This window comes from Carcharhinus amblyrhynchos, chromosome 5 (genome assembly GCF_965287045.1).
Source record: "Carcharhinus amblyrhynchos chromosome 5, sCarAmb.v2.hapA, whole genome shotgun sequence".
NCBI classification, from domain to species: Eukaryota; Metazoa; Chordata; class Chondrichthyes; order Carcharhiniformes; family Carcharhinidae; genus Carcharhinus; species Carcharhinus amblyrhynchos.
This window is the reverse complement of record NC_137328.1, coordinates 42,477,303-42,493,842: the sequence shown is the minus strand read 5'-3', so window position 1 is coordinate 42,493,842 and position 16,540 is coordinate 42,477,303. Positions and strand designations below refer to the sequence as shown.

The 16,540-nt window shown below is 38.8% G+C and overlaps 1 protein-coding gene across 1 annotated transcript in view; it reads left to right on the top strand.

Annotated features, from left to right (window-relative positions):
• Window positions 1-14,206, top strand: part of plaa (phospholipase A2-activating protein) — a 41,265-nt gene extending 27,059 nt beyond the window's left edge. The window contains exons 8-14 of the mRNA XM_080188695.1: window positions 329-486; window positions 2,490-2,709; window positions 4,222-4,290; window positions 7,989-8,060; window positions 9,740-9,856; window positions 10,072-10,239; window positions 13,273-14,206. Of these exons, the coding sequence (XP_080044821.1) occupies window positions 329-486; window positions 2,490-2,709; window positions 4,222-4,290; window positions 7,989-8,060; window positions 9,740-9,856; window positions 10,072-10,239; window positions 13,273-13,841 (1,373 nt within the window). The 3' untranslated portion in view covers window positions 13,842-14,206. The remainder of the gene's footprint in view (window positions 1-328; window positions 487-2,489; window positions 2,710-4,221; window positions 4,291-7,988; window positions 8,061-9,739; window positions 9,857-10,071; window positions 10,240-13,272) is intronic.
• Window positions 14,207-16,540: the final 2,334 nt, after the last annotated feature.

Genomic DNA, 16,540 nt, shown 5'->3' with positions numbered 1-16,540 from the left:
GATACCGATGAACTCAAACTGTCCAAATCCACAAGTTTCATTCCACCACAACAAACTTGCACTTTATGATGTTTCAATTGCTCAAGAAGCAACCTTAATATAATTGTGTTGAGGGAAGAGAAACCTCTTATCTACATAGGATTGGCTGGCTTACTCAGTTCCCAAAGCTGGGAGTTAAGCACAAAAACTTTTACACAAAACAATTTGTTTTGTATTTTCTGATAAGTCCAATGTCACTGCATTAAGCCCAAAGATGTATTCAAAAACAAGGTCAAATTTCAGTTGCAGTATTCAATTTTTGAACTTTCTATTTTTTTCTTGTTTTTAGGCACAAGGGAGGGTCAAACACGGCTGATCAGAGTTGGAGATTCTGTTCAGGCTTATCAGTGGAGTGTTGTTGATGGGCGATGGATTAAGATTGGTGATGTGGTGGGTTCATCAGGAGGAACCCAGAAAACTTCGGGAAAAGTTCTTTACGAAGGCAAAGTATGTTTCACGATCTGTATTTTTACCTTAGTTTTTACAAAACAAAAAATTGGAACATCTCTGTTACAGTTTAGAAAATGTAATTGTATCTAAAACTGGTGATTTTCTCTAACATTTGTTGGCTGTAATATAAATTCACTTCTGTGAATAATTAACAAATAATTTGTGTAGTTTCACAAGTTTCGTAAACAATGTCAAAATATATCTGGAAGAGTGCCGCTCAAACAACACTCAAGAAACTTGATACTATCCAAGACAAAGCTACCCACTTGATTGGCACCCCGTCCACCATCTTAAGCATTCACTCTCTCCAACACCGATGCACAATGTCAGCAGTGTATGCCATCTACAAGATGAATTGCAGCCAAAGTTCCTTTGGCAGCACTTACCAAACTCGAGACCTCTAACTCCTAGAAGGGGAAGGGCAACAGGCACATGAGAACACAGCCACCTGCAAGTTTCCCTCCAAGCCGTCCTGACTTGGTACTATATTCCTGTTCCTTTACTGTCACTAGGTCAAAATCCTGGAACTTCCTTCCTAACCGCATTGCTGTTGTACCTGCCCCACATGTACTGCAGTGCTTCAGGAAGATGACTCAATATCCATCTTCTCAAGAACAATTAATTAAAATGGGCAACCAATGCTGGCCAAGCCAGCAACACCAGTATCCTGTGAAAGAATTTAAAAAATGTTTCCCAAAATAAATTGAAAGTAAAATGCTATTTATGTAGCTTCTGGAACATTCATAACTGCTAACTTTATCATACTTAGTTGCTGCTGTAATGTCATCACATCATTGCAAAAGTAAAAATCAGCCATAAATTCCAAGAAGCTTCACCCTCAGCATTTATAACCAAATAAGAAATACATTTAACAGGAGCTCAGTACTGGAAAGCTTACCGATTCCTTGTGCACCCTCAGACCTGCTGGCTGGCATAGCATCCTACCCAATCATTCTGTTCCTCGGCTTATCCCGCCTCCAAATGCACATTCCATATGTGCGTCCCTGTGGCTGGTTGCCTGAGCTCATCAACCTAACCTCTTCCACCCCTGAGTAACATGGTGGGAATTCCAGTATAATGTGTGTCCAACAGATCGATGTGATGTGTCTACTGTGAGGGTGAATAGAATTAATATTCTTTTAGTCTATGCATGTTAGTTTGCTTCTCCTTTTCAGCCTATTCTGTTGGTTAGCAGCAATGCAGAAAAGAGACCCAAATATATAAGTCTCGCCTTGTCGGTGCACATCCTCTCCGTTGGCAGGTCTTCAGCTGTACCTCTTTCTGGTGTTATATTCTAACTGGGTCCCTTGTGGCCCTAGCCTAAAGCTTACGAGAAACCCCGACCTCCAGATATGCAGTGTGTAGGCCTACCTGCATGTGGACATGCCCTGATATTCATGAAACAAATTCCTAGCAATGAGTGAATAGTTCCACTGCCTTTTGGATATCCCCAGAAGATCAAAGGCTCAGGGAATAAACCTGAAGTGGAGGCCAAAGACAGACTCGTGTCTAAATATGTCGTATTTCTAGTAAGTCCTGCAACCCATCAGGGCCAAACATAGTGCTTTCCATTCCTTTGGACTCTGCTGGGAAGGTTGAATTGGGACCCTGATATTTGGGCAGCCCTGGTCTCCATAAGTTTTACCCAGGCATGCTCCCTGGAGAGGTCACTCCAGTTTCGCTGCAGAATGTCAACAGCATAAGGGAGACTGGCTAAAACACAAAGTTGACCACCACTCTGAAAATCGCTGTTTTATATGATGGAAGGCTGCAACTATATTAAAATTAATTTAGCAGTCCACTCAGCATTATTATTGAACAGGGAGTTTCTGTAACACTGTATAATGCATCATCTAATTTGTTTGCTACCAACCTGGATAGTCTGATTTGACTTTATCACTATTGTCACATAGTTAGTGAATATGCAGTTGTATTATAGTTTGAGGCTAGCTGAAGTTCAGACCCACAACAATAACTTTTCTTTGTATCTCATATTTTAGGAGTTTGATTATGTGTTTACTATTGATATTAATGAGGGTGGACCTTCAATGAAACTGCCTTACAATATCACTGATGATCCATGGCTTGTTGCCCACAATTTCTTACAAAAGAATGACCTGAACCCAATGTTTCTAGATCAGGTTGCGAATTTTATTATTGAGAATACAAAAGGACATACACTTGGATCAACAGGCACAGGGTTTTCAGATCCTTTTACAGGTCAGTGAGGTTACTGTACTGTAAATGTATTTATCTCATTTTTTAATTTGCAGTGAACCCATATATTCTACTCCACTTACAAAGTGAGAGTAATAACAGTGTACAACCAATTTGTGGTGGAGTTGAAAGAATATTCTTGTACCATAGTATTTTAAAAGATACTTTTATTTATGATTAGTGTCACAAGTAAGCTTACAATGAAATCACTCCGGAAATTCCCTCGTGGTCACACTCCGGTGCCTGCTTGGGTACACTGAGGGAGAATTTAGCATGGCCAATGCACCTAACCAGCACAACCTTCAGACTGTGGGAACTGGAGCATCCAGAGGAAACCCACACAGACATGGGGAGAACATGCACACTCCACACAGACAGTGACCTGAGCTGGGAATCGAATCCAGATCCCTGGTGCTGTGAGGCATCAGTGCTTGGCGCTGTGAGGCATCAGTGCTAACCACTGTGCCATCGTGCTGCCCCCTAGTTTCTGATTGAAACCCAAATATATACTGCCATAATACATTGAAATGCATGTAATTCACAACATAGAAATGGGTAGTTCACACAAGCAGTCTATTTATTCCCCATATTAGCAAATAGACCGAATCACGCTTGTATACCATCTTCTCATATCCTTTACTCCCCTTTTCTCTCATCTACATATCAGTCCAATTTTGAATGTTGACACAGTTTTATGATCTTTATTCCTTTTTGAAAGTTATCATTTAATCTGCTTATCCAACCTTTCTGGCAGTGCATTCTAGGCCAAGACAACTTGCAGCATTTAAAAAAACAAAATTTATCTTGCCTCTGGTTCTTTGTTTCTGGTTACCGATATTACTTCTATTGTGAACAGAGCAACTAAGGAGAACCATAGAATCCCTACAATGCAAAAGAAGGTCATTTGGCCCTTCAAGTCTGCACAGACTGTCCCAAAAGAGCATCATACCCAGGTCCGCTCCCTGCCCTATCCCCAAAACCCTGCATATTTACCTGGCTAATCCACCTAACCTGCAGATAGCCCTTATGATTTTGAAATCTATTAAATCCCCCTCAACTTTCTCCGCTTTAGAAAGAACAACCTAGCTTTTCTAGTCTCTCCACTTAGCTCAGATGTGGGTATGTGTTGGACATGTCAGTTTATTATTTTGGAGTGGGAAAAATACTTGTACAGCCTTTGTAATTTGATTTTGTGAAGACAAAATTTATTTTTTTTGATTTCATTGATAGCAAGGTTTCAGACCAGATTTAGACTACAGCAAATGCAAAATACTGCAGATGCTGGAAATCTAAAAAGAGAGCCATAAACAGCTGAAGGAGCCTGAATCTGCCTCACTTATTGGGCAGATTTTATGACTGGGGAGGTGGGGGAGAAGAACTGCTTGTTTTTACATAATGAAACTTGAACTAAAATTTCTGGTCAACAAATCCTGGGTAAAACACGTGGAGGAGTTTTCTCTTGTATGATGAAATGAGACAAATTCAACAATTTGTAATGTATTTAATACTTTGCAGGTTCAGGCCGTTATATACCAGGGACTGGTTTAGGCACTGGAGGTACGAGTGGAATAGATCCATTTACAGGTAATATTTGTCTTTAGGAAAGAGCCTTTTTTGAATAAATCTTATAGCAACTTTGTTAAAAATTACTGTTTTGACAAACATTTTCATGACTTTAAACAATAATAGATGACCTGGCATATTCCTAAAAATCTGAAGCTTTAATGGGATTTTTGCTTCATTCCAGCCTTTGTGTGCACCAATAAGCTCAGTTAAGAATGTATGGTCCTTAAAGAGCAGTCTGTTCTAAATTTATATTACCCAAATAAGTTTTCGTTATTATGCTGTATCACAGCTCTTCTCCAGAAATCTCAACAGTTTTTATTCCCCCCTTGTTTTATTTCAGTTGAATGAACACTTGTGCTGCTCTTGGGTATGCAATACTTTGTTTTCATTTCAGCAAAGTGTTACTACTTCATTTTTTTGGCTATAGATTGCAAGTTCCTCTCCAAGTCACATAACATCCTGACTTGGAACAATATAATTGTTCCATCACTGTCACTAGGTAAATATCTGGAACTCCTTTCCTTAATTGCACTGTGGACTGCAGTAGTTCAAACGCTGTGGCGCACCAGCAGCTTGAAGGCAGTCTGAGCAATAAATGTTGGCCTTACTGCAGCTTTTGTATCCCATGAAAAAAAAACATGCACCTCTCCAACTCAACTCCACCTCAAATCAAGAATCCATCCAACTCATCTCACTTAAAAATGTACAATGACCCTGCTGTCATTGCTTTCTGAGGAAGGGAATTCCACAGACTAACAATTCTGAGAGGAAAGAAAATCTCCATCTGTGTCTTAAATAGGAGAATCCGTATTTTTAAACCGTGTCCCCTAATTCTAATCTTTCCCATCAGGGGAAATATGCTCGCAGAAATGACCATGCCATGTTCCCTCAGGATCTTATTTTTCAGTAAGGTAACCTTATTCTTCTAAACTCTGATAGATACAGAACCACCCTTTTATTCCATTTCCTTTATCCAAGAATCTGCCGAGCAAACCTTCTCTGAACAGCTTCCAATACAAATATAATCTTCTTTTAAGTAAGGAGACCAAAACTACATAATACTCCAGATGTGATTTCACCAATCCTTTGTTAAGCTGTAGCAAAACTACCCATACTACTTTATTCCATTCCCCTTGGCATAAACAGCAATATTCTATTTGCATTCATAGTCACTTGATGTACTCGCACACTAACTTTTTGTGATTCACACACCAGGGACATCCAGATCCCTCTATACCTCAAGAGTTTTATAATCTTTGTCCATTTAAATAATGTGCTGCTTTTCTATTCTGCCAAGGTGAACAATTTCACCTTTTCCCATATTGCACTCCATCTGCCAGATTTTTGCCCACTTACAGCCTATCTAAGTCCCTTTGTAGACACTTTATGTTCCTTTTAAGAACTTATATTCCTACCCATCACTGTGTCACCAGCAAATTTAGGGACCATGTATTTGTTCCCTTAATCCAAGTTATTGATCTAGATGATAAATAGTTGAGGCCCCAGCACCGATCCAGATGGAACTCTGTTCATTACCGCATGCCAACCTGAAAATGACCCATTTATCCCTACTATATGTTACTTGCTAACATCTCTCCATACTAATATGTTATCTCCAACATTTCTTATCGAGTTGAACATTATTCTCCTTTCACAAAACCACGTTGATTGTTACCTGACTGCATTAACATTCCTAAGTGTCCCTCTATAATCTCCTTAGTAAGAAGTTATAGCATTTTTGGTTTGACAGACGTGAAATTAGCTGGCCTGTAGTTTTTTTATGTTCTTTCTTAAACAGAGGTATTATATTTGCTATTTTCCAATCTGCTAGGATCTTTCCAGAATTTGGGGAAATTACAATGAATACATCTACTAGCGCTGTAGCTAATCACTTCTTTTTAGGACCCTAGGATGTGGGCCAACAGGTAGTGGAGATTTATCAGCCTTTAGTTCTAACAATTTTCTTTCCCTGATGATTGTTTTGATTTCCTCCCTTTCTACCATTTCCTCATATACAAGTATTTCTAAAATGTTATTAGTGTATTTTACAGTAAAGACAGACACAAAATATGTGTTCAATGCTTCTGCTATTTCTTTATTTCCCATTATTAATTCCCCTGACACCACTCCAGAGGACCAATGCTCACTTTTGTTATCTTTCCTTTTTAAATACTTGTAGAAATTCGGTCTCCCTCATTATTTTTAGTCATTCTTTGCTAGTTTTTAAATTCTGTCCAAAGATCTGTCCTGCCACTAACTTTGCAGATTTGCACAATTTTTTTCTTTCAATTTGATACTATCGTTAATTTCCTTTGCTATAGATGGTGAGTCTTTCTTTCTCACTGGAATGTATTGAGCCCTTCTCATAGAGTCGTTCTCACGGGTATATCTTTGCTGAGAGTTACGAAACATCTTAAATGCCTGCTGCTGCATCTCTACTGCCGTACCCATTAATTGAAGCTCCCGTTTCACTAGCCAGCTCTATCTTTGTACCCTTTAACTGGGAGTCAATGATCAAGCAGGTTGATCTTCCAGGGTGGGGCTATTCCATTGCACTTGGGTGTCTTTATGGCTGTGATGTCCCCAAATGCAGGATATTCAACTGCAAAATGGATAATTGCCTTTATTTACTTTGAGATAAATCATGTTAAATGATTGCTAAAAGCTCCTTTATTATATGGTAATTAATTAATCCTGACTCACTGCACATCACCAAGTGTTCAATAGTCTACTGTATGGTTGGCTCTAAAACATGTTGCTCTAAGAAATTGTCCTCAATATATTCACCTTCCAGGTTCTCTTAGCCAATCTATATATAGATTTAAGTCACCCATTATTATTGCAGTATGTTTCTTACAAGACCCTATTATTTCTCCCTGTATATTCTGCCCTACATTGTAATTACTGTTAGGGGACTGATAAACTACTCCCACAAGGGACTGCTTACCTTTGCTATGTCGTACCTCTGAACATGCTGGATCAATTAATATTCTCAAGACTGAGATTGATGACTTTTCTTTGATGTGGATATTGTAAGATACAAAAATAAAGATGTGTAAATGGAGTCGAGGTACAGACTGGTAATGGTCTAAGCGAGTAATGGAACAGGTTTGAGGTGGCAAATGACCTACCCCTATTCCTGTCCTCACTGATAATGAGAGAAGGAATTCTGTTCAACTCAAGTTTTAACGATCTTAGCAGCACTCCCATTCGACTTTCTTTCAATTCCTAAGCTCTAAGTGAGCCAGTCATTTTTAATGCCTCTAGTATTAATGCCTTGGTCCTGGGTGGTTCTCCATCTGTGGCTACCTATTCGTCATAATCTTCAATATTTTGGGGACTTTTCACTGTCATCCACATGCCTTTTTGGGGCCATTTGTGGCCTGTAATCTAAGTCAGGGTTGGCATTGATGTGCCCAGTTTTAACTGCATGTTGCACATTGCACTTCATTGTACACTAATTCTGATCTGCAGATCAGAAACCAGAATAAATTTGGAAGATTATGCATTACTAGTAAGGTTTAATGAAATATAAATGTATAATATTCCCTAGTAAATGTGTGAAGGATTTTTCCATGTGAAAAATAAACCTTAATTGGGGGGGAGTCTTTGTTGACATAATATCAACAAAGAATATGTAATGTGTTTTTAAGATTGTGCAAAGTATATGTATTTTGCTGTTCATATATCTGTCTGTCTGCCCATTGTTATTGCAGGATCTGGACGCTATGTACCTGGCTCTGTACCATCTAATCTGGCCCCTTCTGCAGGAGGTGATCCCTTTACAGGTGGAGTTTGAGAATTAGATGGAGAGAAATTATGCAATTTTTTAAAATCCATATTTTCCTGTTCAGTGCTACATTTCCTCCACAATTCATTGAATGCTGTTTTGTAGATGACCTTACTTTCTTAATCAAGAATTAGTTGCTGCATTTGATGTAGTTTATGCACCCCAGGAAAGTTTAGAAAGGATTATTCTTCATTGCTGGATAAATCATAAATTAGAAATTTAAGCTCAGTTAGTATTAGTCTTGGAAATTAATTGAATTAGATTGTTAACATGTGACCATTAGTATGCACTTAGAATAACCCACAAGCCAGGTGAATGCAAGCCTTTGGTTTTTTGAGACCAATGATTTTTTTTTTGCCCTTTAATGGAATGTAAATGCTTTTGAAGCAATTCAGAGAAGATTTACTTGATCAATACCAAGAATGGACATGTTGTCTTATAACAAAAGCTCGGATCAGCCATAATTGAATGGTGGAGCAGACTCGATGAGCAGAGTGACCTAATTTTGCTCTTGTGTCTTGTGGTCTTATGGATCAAGTTTAGAAGAGTAAGCAGTGACTTGATTGAAACCTTTAAGGCCCTGAGGGGTATTGATGAGGTGGATGTGGAGAGGATGTTTCCTTTTGTGGGAGAATTTAAAACTAGGGGGCTCTCTTTAAAAATAAGAGGTTGCCCATTTAAGGCAGAAGTGAAGAGAAATATTTTCTGAGGGTACGAGTCTTTGGTACACTTTTTTTCTCAAAAGGCAGTGGAAGCAGAGTCTGTTGAATATTTCAAGGTAGAGGTAGGTAGATTCTTGATAAACAAGGTGTTAAAAAGTTATTGGCGGTAGACATGCGATTACAATCCAATCGGTCATGGTGTTATTAAATGGCAGAGTAGGCTGAAAGGCCAAATGCCTACTCCTAATTCCTGCCTGCAGAGTTGCAGGGGGAGAGTGGAGAATTGTATTAGGTGATTTGCTCATTTGGAGAGCTGGTCCAGACATGATGGGCCAAGTGGTCTTCTGCGCCGCAACAATTCTGTGAGGACAGTTAAGAACCAACCACATTGCTATGGTTCTGGTATCATATGTAGGCCAGACTGCATAAGGATGGTAGGTTTCCTTCCCTAATGAACATTAGTGAAGCAGATGACTTTTTACAACAATTGATTATTTCACTGAAAGGATTGCAATGAATCTTGGGTACTTCACTCAAAGTGTTGGGAGTCTTTGGAATCCTCTATCCCAGATGGTTGTAGAGACTCCATTATTGCATTATTGAATGCACTTAAGCGTGGGGCCGACATATGCTGGGCCTCTCCAGGAATTAAGGAATATGGGGAGCAGGCAGGAAAATGGATTTGAAGTTCAACATCAAACATGATCCTATTGAATGGCAGAGCAGGATCGATGGCCAATGTGGTCTAAAACTCCTATTTCTTAATTGACTTTCATGGTCAGAATTAGCTTTGTATACAAAATATTTATTAATTGAATTTTTAAATTGCACTAGCTGGGCTTTTAAGCTGTGACCCCCCCAGAGGTTTAGCCAAGGTATCTGAATTACTAGTCAAGTGACATTAACTGCATACCACCATCTCCTTCTGATGTCTCTATGGTATCTCATTGAGTAAAAGAATTTTCTTAAAATAAGCAAACTACTTCTACATCATAAAATTCCTTATTGTTCACAGGAGGAAATGCCTATGTTTCTGCTGATGGGCGTGCAGCTACTAAACCCATCAATAACCCTTACTTTCCCAAAAAAGACCCTGTCACATTTGATCAAGCAAATATAACCCAGATAATAGGTAAGTATTATTAATCTGTCCTTTGTAGGAACCACACTGTTGCTTCCTTTTCACGAGAGTTTTGTTTTCATCACTTTTTTGTTTACTCATTATGAAAGTGCATGTTAAAATTATGACAGTAATCTGTTTTTCATGTTCATATTGCTGTGCAATAGGACATTCTGAAAGGTATTTTTGAAAATATGCCAATTTGTGAAAGAAACAATGTGTTACAGGAAAACTAAAGGAACTGAATGAGAGAACATCTGCTGAACAAAAATTATCTGAAGATGACCTGCAAATGCTTGAGAAGTTTCTTTCTATTGTTTCTACTCCCTCTGCACTAGAAACTCCAACATCACAACAGATGGAGATTTTATGGAAAGCTGCTCATTGGCCTGAAGGTGGGTAAATGACTACACAAATTAACTATTTTTACAATTGTCTTGAGTTGATCTTGAAACTCAAGTAATCACACTGAGCAACTGAAAGAATCTGAATATCCAAGTATCATTTTAAATGCCTACAGTAAAATATCTGTGCAGCAGAAATGTGTACCAATTAGTGCTACCATTTGATTTTCTTCTTGTCAAAAATAGTGGTATATTTGTGATTAAAGAAAAAAAAATTTACTTCTTTCAATGTACTATTGTATAATATGATGATGGCCTTGTTAGTTTTGTTAGTCAGTTTGTATGAATTGGTTATTGCAGGATTTAATTGGTAGAAAGCAGAGGAGAGACCTTTTTTTTACTGAAAGTGTATTTAACATGATGTTGAAATGCAGTACTACAGGATATTTTCTCCACTTTGCCCTAATAGTACTCATAAACTGTTTTGTGGGATTTGTTTAAAAATGCTAACTTTTTGCTGCCCTAATAGTTCGCTCGTATTTTGTGGCGTTATATTCAGTGAAACCAGCTTGGATTTCTGCACCTGGTTGCATGTGTTCACTGGGTGAGGAGAGGATGAGACTCACTTTTTATGTTCTTGTCGATGAATAATCTTAATGTTTGCTGTTGCTACGGTGAGGTACCAGGGAGGAGTCAACCTTAGGAATGGCAGCTAAAATAATTAGTGAAGGAGGAATAAAATGTGTTGCGAAGCAGGTTACTCACAAGTGTTTGAGTAAAGGATATCTCTGTCTACAATCATATGTGCCCAAAGGGTTCTCTTCACAGTTACAGGTCTTTTTAAAATTTAAATTAACTTAGACTTTTCTTCCTCCTATTGATTGTACAACACTCATGGGTGGCACAATGACACAGTGGTTAGCACTGCTACCTCACAGTGCCAGAAACGCAGGTTCCATTCCGGCCTTGTGTGACCGTGTGGAGGTTGCACATTCTCCCTGTGTTTGCAGGGTTTCCTCGGGGGGCTCCGATTTCCTCCCCCATCATCCAAAGATGTGCAGATTATATGGACTGGCCATGCTAAATTGCCCTTTAATGTCCCAAGATGCCTAGGTTAAGGTGTTAGCAGGGTAACTATGTGGGGTTACAGGGATAGGGCTGTATTGGAGAAAAGGTGCAGACTCTGAGCCAAATGGCTTCCGTTTGCACTGTAGGGATTCTATGAACATTTAGAATACCCAAACTTGTGTCTTTGTGCAGCGTGATTTCTTAATTAGCAACAACCAAAATATTGACCAAAAAAAATTCAAAATATGACAACCCTGCAAAGCTAATTAATATTACACAAAATGCAGTACAAGATAATTAAAATCACAAAAACACCTCCAGCAGAGTACACTGCCCATTTTAAGCAGTCTGATCAAGCAAATCTTGGCACTTCTTTGTCCAACTCTTTAATGGTTGAGAACATTTTTGGCAGAGGTGTAAGTACTGATATGAGATCTAGTATGGAACCCATTTTTACATCTTGATAATTTTTTACCCCTTTATCCTGAGGGTAGCTCCCTGGTGTCTCTATTCACGTATGAACTAGTGAACTGATATTTTCCGGCAGCTACAAGAGTTTTTATGTTGGTTTGTATTGTGGGTGCTAATATCGGGCAAGAAATATTTGGAAAAGTAGGAATCCCAAGTTTGCCTTCACATTGCTTCTGATACTAGCAAACGTCATCTTTGAATACAGACAGGTACAAGGAATTTAGGTGATTGTCTTAATGATCTTTGAAGTTGGTGCTTCTGATTTTATTGGATAATGCTTTTTGGCCCTAAATACAACACCTAAAGTAGGCTCATTAAATTTTCAGTAATAAACGACAGCAATGTTAGGCAAGTTTTGCCCCCGTCGTTGGGTGTAATTTTTGCAGATTTGGAGGTTGGCTTGGGAGGGGTGAGGGGGTGGGGGTGGGGAGACACAGTCAGACAGTTGAGTGCTGGGTGGGGACTCTGCCATCTTCCTATCTCTGCCCCATTCAATTCGGGGGCAGAAAGGCTTGTGGATGGCCTTCCTGCCCTGTGCCATTTGAGACCATTAGTAGGCAATGGATGCCCAGTTAAGGGCTAAATCCAGCCACTACTGGTATTGAAGCATCAGTAGACAGGAAGCCCAAGAAGCAAACCTGGCAAGGGGGATGGGTGTCCCTCACTCGTCAGATTCCCAATGTCTAATCTAGGGACCCAGCATGGGAAAAGGTGGATGGCTGTTGAGAGCAACCCCTCATCCTTTCTATCCCCTGCATTGGTGGCATTGAGAGGCTTCTGGATACAGGAGAAAAGGCAGCATTTCTGCCCCTGAGTTCCTTGTTCCCATGGAAAATCCGCCACTGGCTAGTTAAGTGCCTGACTGGTACTAAGTACAGTGGGTCTTCCCCAGAGGGAAGGATATAGGTCTCTCTCTGGCAAGTGAGACCCCTGTCACCTGGATTAAATTCAATTTCCCTGCAGTCGTGGCGAGTTTACATTTTACGGCAAACTGCACTATAAGAGCTGGATTTTGTATTCCCCAGTCTGTGCGCTCTGGGCAAACTTTTGTTGTCAGCGTTTTTGAACTTTGGACGATACGACCAGCCACCTTGGTTGCTTTGGCCAGCGTAATTTGTTTGTGACAAAATCAAGGCTACTTTCCATTTAATATCTGAGAAGCTGTTATCCATATCTGATGAAAATGTAAATTATTGCATAGCATTTGTTATTTCTACACTTAGTGATTTGTTGTGGCAAGAATTGAGATTGTTAAACTAAGTTTATTGTTTTATGTATTTTTATTAGTGAGTGAATTAGCAACAAAAAGTAACTTGCTAGGTGCAGAATTGAATTATTTTTGATAGTTTTAAAAAAGCCAAGCCTTAAACAGTTCAGTAATCACTATTCAAAAATCTCAGCTTTATGAAATATCATCAATGTTTTAAAGCTTGCATCTATGTATTCATTCTGGATCTCTGATAGCTTTGTGCTTTCAATATTTTATTTGGTAGTTGTCAGTGCTATGTAAATTTAATTTGTGTTAAATCTTTTTCCTAATTTCAGATATTGTGTTTCCTGTGCTGGATATTCTTCGTCTAGCTATGAAACACCCAGCAGTAAATGAACACTTCTGCAGTGGAAACTATAGCACACAGTTCAGCAACTACCTCTTAAACAAAATCAATCTGCAGGGAAAACCAGCAAATCAAATGCTTGTTCTTCGAACAGTCTGCAACTGTTTTTCTAGTCCATCGTATGGTTCAAAGCTCATGATGTCTTTGAGAGAGAGAGTACTTCCCCAAGCAATTGAAATGAGATCAACCAGCAACAAGAACGTTCATATAGCACTGTCCACTTTGATATTAAATTATGCAGTAAATCTGCATGCCGGAAATGATATTGAAGGTAAAGCAAATTGTTTATCCATTATTAGCGCAGCCATAGAAGCTCTCCAAGACCATGAAGCTATTTTCAGACTTTTGGTGGCACTTGGGACAATTATCAGTAATGATCCTAATGCCTTGCAACTGGCTCAATCGTTAGGAGTTGATTCACAGATCCGAAAGTACTCTTCCGTATCAGATCCAGCTAAAGTTGGCGACTGCTGTAGATTTGTTCTGAAGATGCTGTGATTGCCAATTATAGATTTTCATGGGTTACCGCTAAGTGATATTAATTTTGATTACATTGTTCCATAAACTCTGACAAATGCAACATGTAGTCGGTAAAGAAATGCTGGAGTGTTTGATTCTCGTGATGGAGCTGTCACAGAGGAAAAGTACAACATATAAATAAAATATTAAGAATAAATGATTTGCAAAAATGTGATTGTGAATATTTTACTTGCTGTACTTCTGAGACGTTTCCAGTAAATTTGAACAGTTGAATTGTCATTTTATATGTAAAACTGTAAATGGAAACATTCAGATTTCTCTCAGAACTATTCTTTTTATTGGCCACTGAATAATTTCTGAATTAAATTGCTCTTTTAATTTCACAGACATTTGGGAAGGATTATTATCTGGTCTCGGGGCTTCTCCAGTATGTTGCCACATTCTTGTTGTCAATTCAGTTCCTTTTTGTAGGTAACATCTTCGCATGTTTGTTACACTATGGAAAACAGCCACTATCTGTCTTTAAATCCTCCATTGTGGTGGGAACATTCATCTTGCAGTTTCTCTTCCACCCTCTCTCTTTCCTGTTAGCTGGAATTTGCCAGATAATGGAGAGTTGCAAATTTTGGTCTTGCATGTGGAAGACCACATTACTTTAGCTGTGAAGGCCATCTTGTGTGAGGATGATCACACAGTGGGTTGCACTTTCATTCGTGAAATCAGCAAGCTAGATATCAAGGATTCTACACAAGTAAAAATTTGTCAAAATATTGGGCCAGTTTCAAACCAGTATGAATATTTTTATGCAAATTCACTTTAATGTTATACGCACCATTTATTTAAACCGTGAAGCCAAGGAAGGGAAAGCAGAGAAAGAATACTCTTTTTATATGCAAAACTCTCAACATGGTATTCCTAGAATCAGGTTATTTCACTATGAATAGAAAGATGAAAAAACATAATTTTTTTTAAAAGGAATGAAACTTCTTTAAATGTCGCTGTTCAGAGAGACTTGGGCAAATTCAAAGGAACTCACAATTAGCAGGCAGGTAGCAAGTACATAGGCAAATTAACAATGTCCATGAATAAAGAAGTCTTGCTACAATTGTATGGAGCTCTGGTGAGACCATTCCTGGAATACTGTGTGCAGGTTTAGTCTATATTCAGGGAAACATATTCTTGCCTTCAAGCCAGTATCGCCTAGATTCACAATGGTTTTGGGGATAAGATACTTGTCCTATGATGTATTGTAGAGTAAACTGGGCTAAATTCCCCAGAGTTTAAAAGAATAAGAGGTAACCCCATTGAAATATGCAAGATTCTGAAGTGTTCGGGGTAGAAACTGAGAATTTATTTCCCCTGGCTTGGGGATTTAGAACACGAACACAACCTCAGAATAAGGGATCAACCATTAAACACTGAAGTAAAAAGTTTCTTCAATAAAAGGGTTGTGACTCTTTGGAACCGTCTATCTCAGGATACTCAGTGTAGAATATGTTCAAGACAGATTTTTGATATCTCGACAAATCAAAGCATACAGGGATTGGGCAGAAAAGGGGAGGTAGAATATCAGCCGTGATTGTCTTGAATGGCTCAGCAGGCTTGAGTGTCAAATGGTTTACTCCTGTGCCTTTATAATGTGTTGCACATCAGGTTCATTGGAAGCAATGGAGACCCCAGTGTTTAATGGAATTGTTTTAACATGTCCATGTTAGTGACACTGAGGCAGCTTAATCAAGAGATTCTAACAGACGAGTCTCCAGATATGAATATTACTACAGCCTATGAATATTCATACATGGTCAAGTATAATGGGACAGTACTTTTGTACAAATATATACATCCTCAACTACTTCTTTCTAACTTGTGATAGATGCAAGTAGAGCTTAAAAAAAATGTGAGGGAATTAAACACTTAACAAGGAAGAATATAAATAATCCAATAAACGTGTTAAGATAATTAAACTTTCTTTACATTGTTCACAGACTGCTTTTGCCAAACTCTACAGCTACCATTCAGTAGTACCTGTAATTCAACAAGCATATTTATATTTTGCTATTCATAAAGACCCATTATCAATTGGCCATTTTGTCTTATTGTTTAGTCCTATGAGGTCCAGTTGATTTTATTAAAACAAATACAAATAGCATTGTAAGACCCCGTGTTTTACTTAAGTTTATTTGTTCTTCATCTCATTGTAATGAGAACCTGATGCTAGAAATAGGTTTAATCGAGTAAGAAGCTTGCTTTGTTTTGCCAAATACGAGCCTTCTCTACACCGCAAGTGATGTAGTTTTAGCAGCTTCGTTACAAAATGTAGAGTGAGGATAACAAAAGAAGTGGGGGTAGTACTTGACTGATTAGGGAGAATTTAACCACTATACTGAGGGAGGATGTTTTGGTGGGATCATGCAATCAGGCCAAATGGATGGAACTCAGGAACAGGAGCAGTGCAGTCACACTGTTGGAGTTGTGCTACAGCCCTCCCAACAGCCAGCGTGAAGAGGAGGAACTGATATGTCAGCAGATTATGGGAAGATGTATAAACGACAGGGTTGTTGTGATGGCTGATTTTAACTTTAGCTGCCATTTGTCTTTTAGCTGTCCCCTCTTGAATGTCCTATACCATGGTGCAGTGGTCGGCCAGCTCATCCTTCCTATAACCCTTTTCCTCATTCTCACAGGGAGCAGTACTTGTTGGACTAGATCAAGAGCTG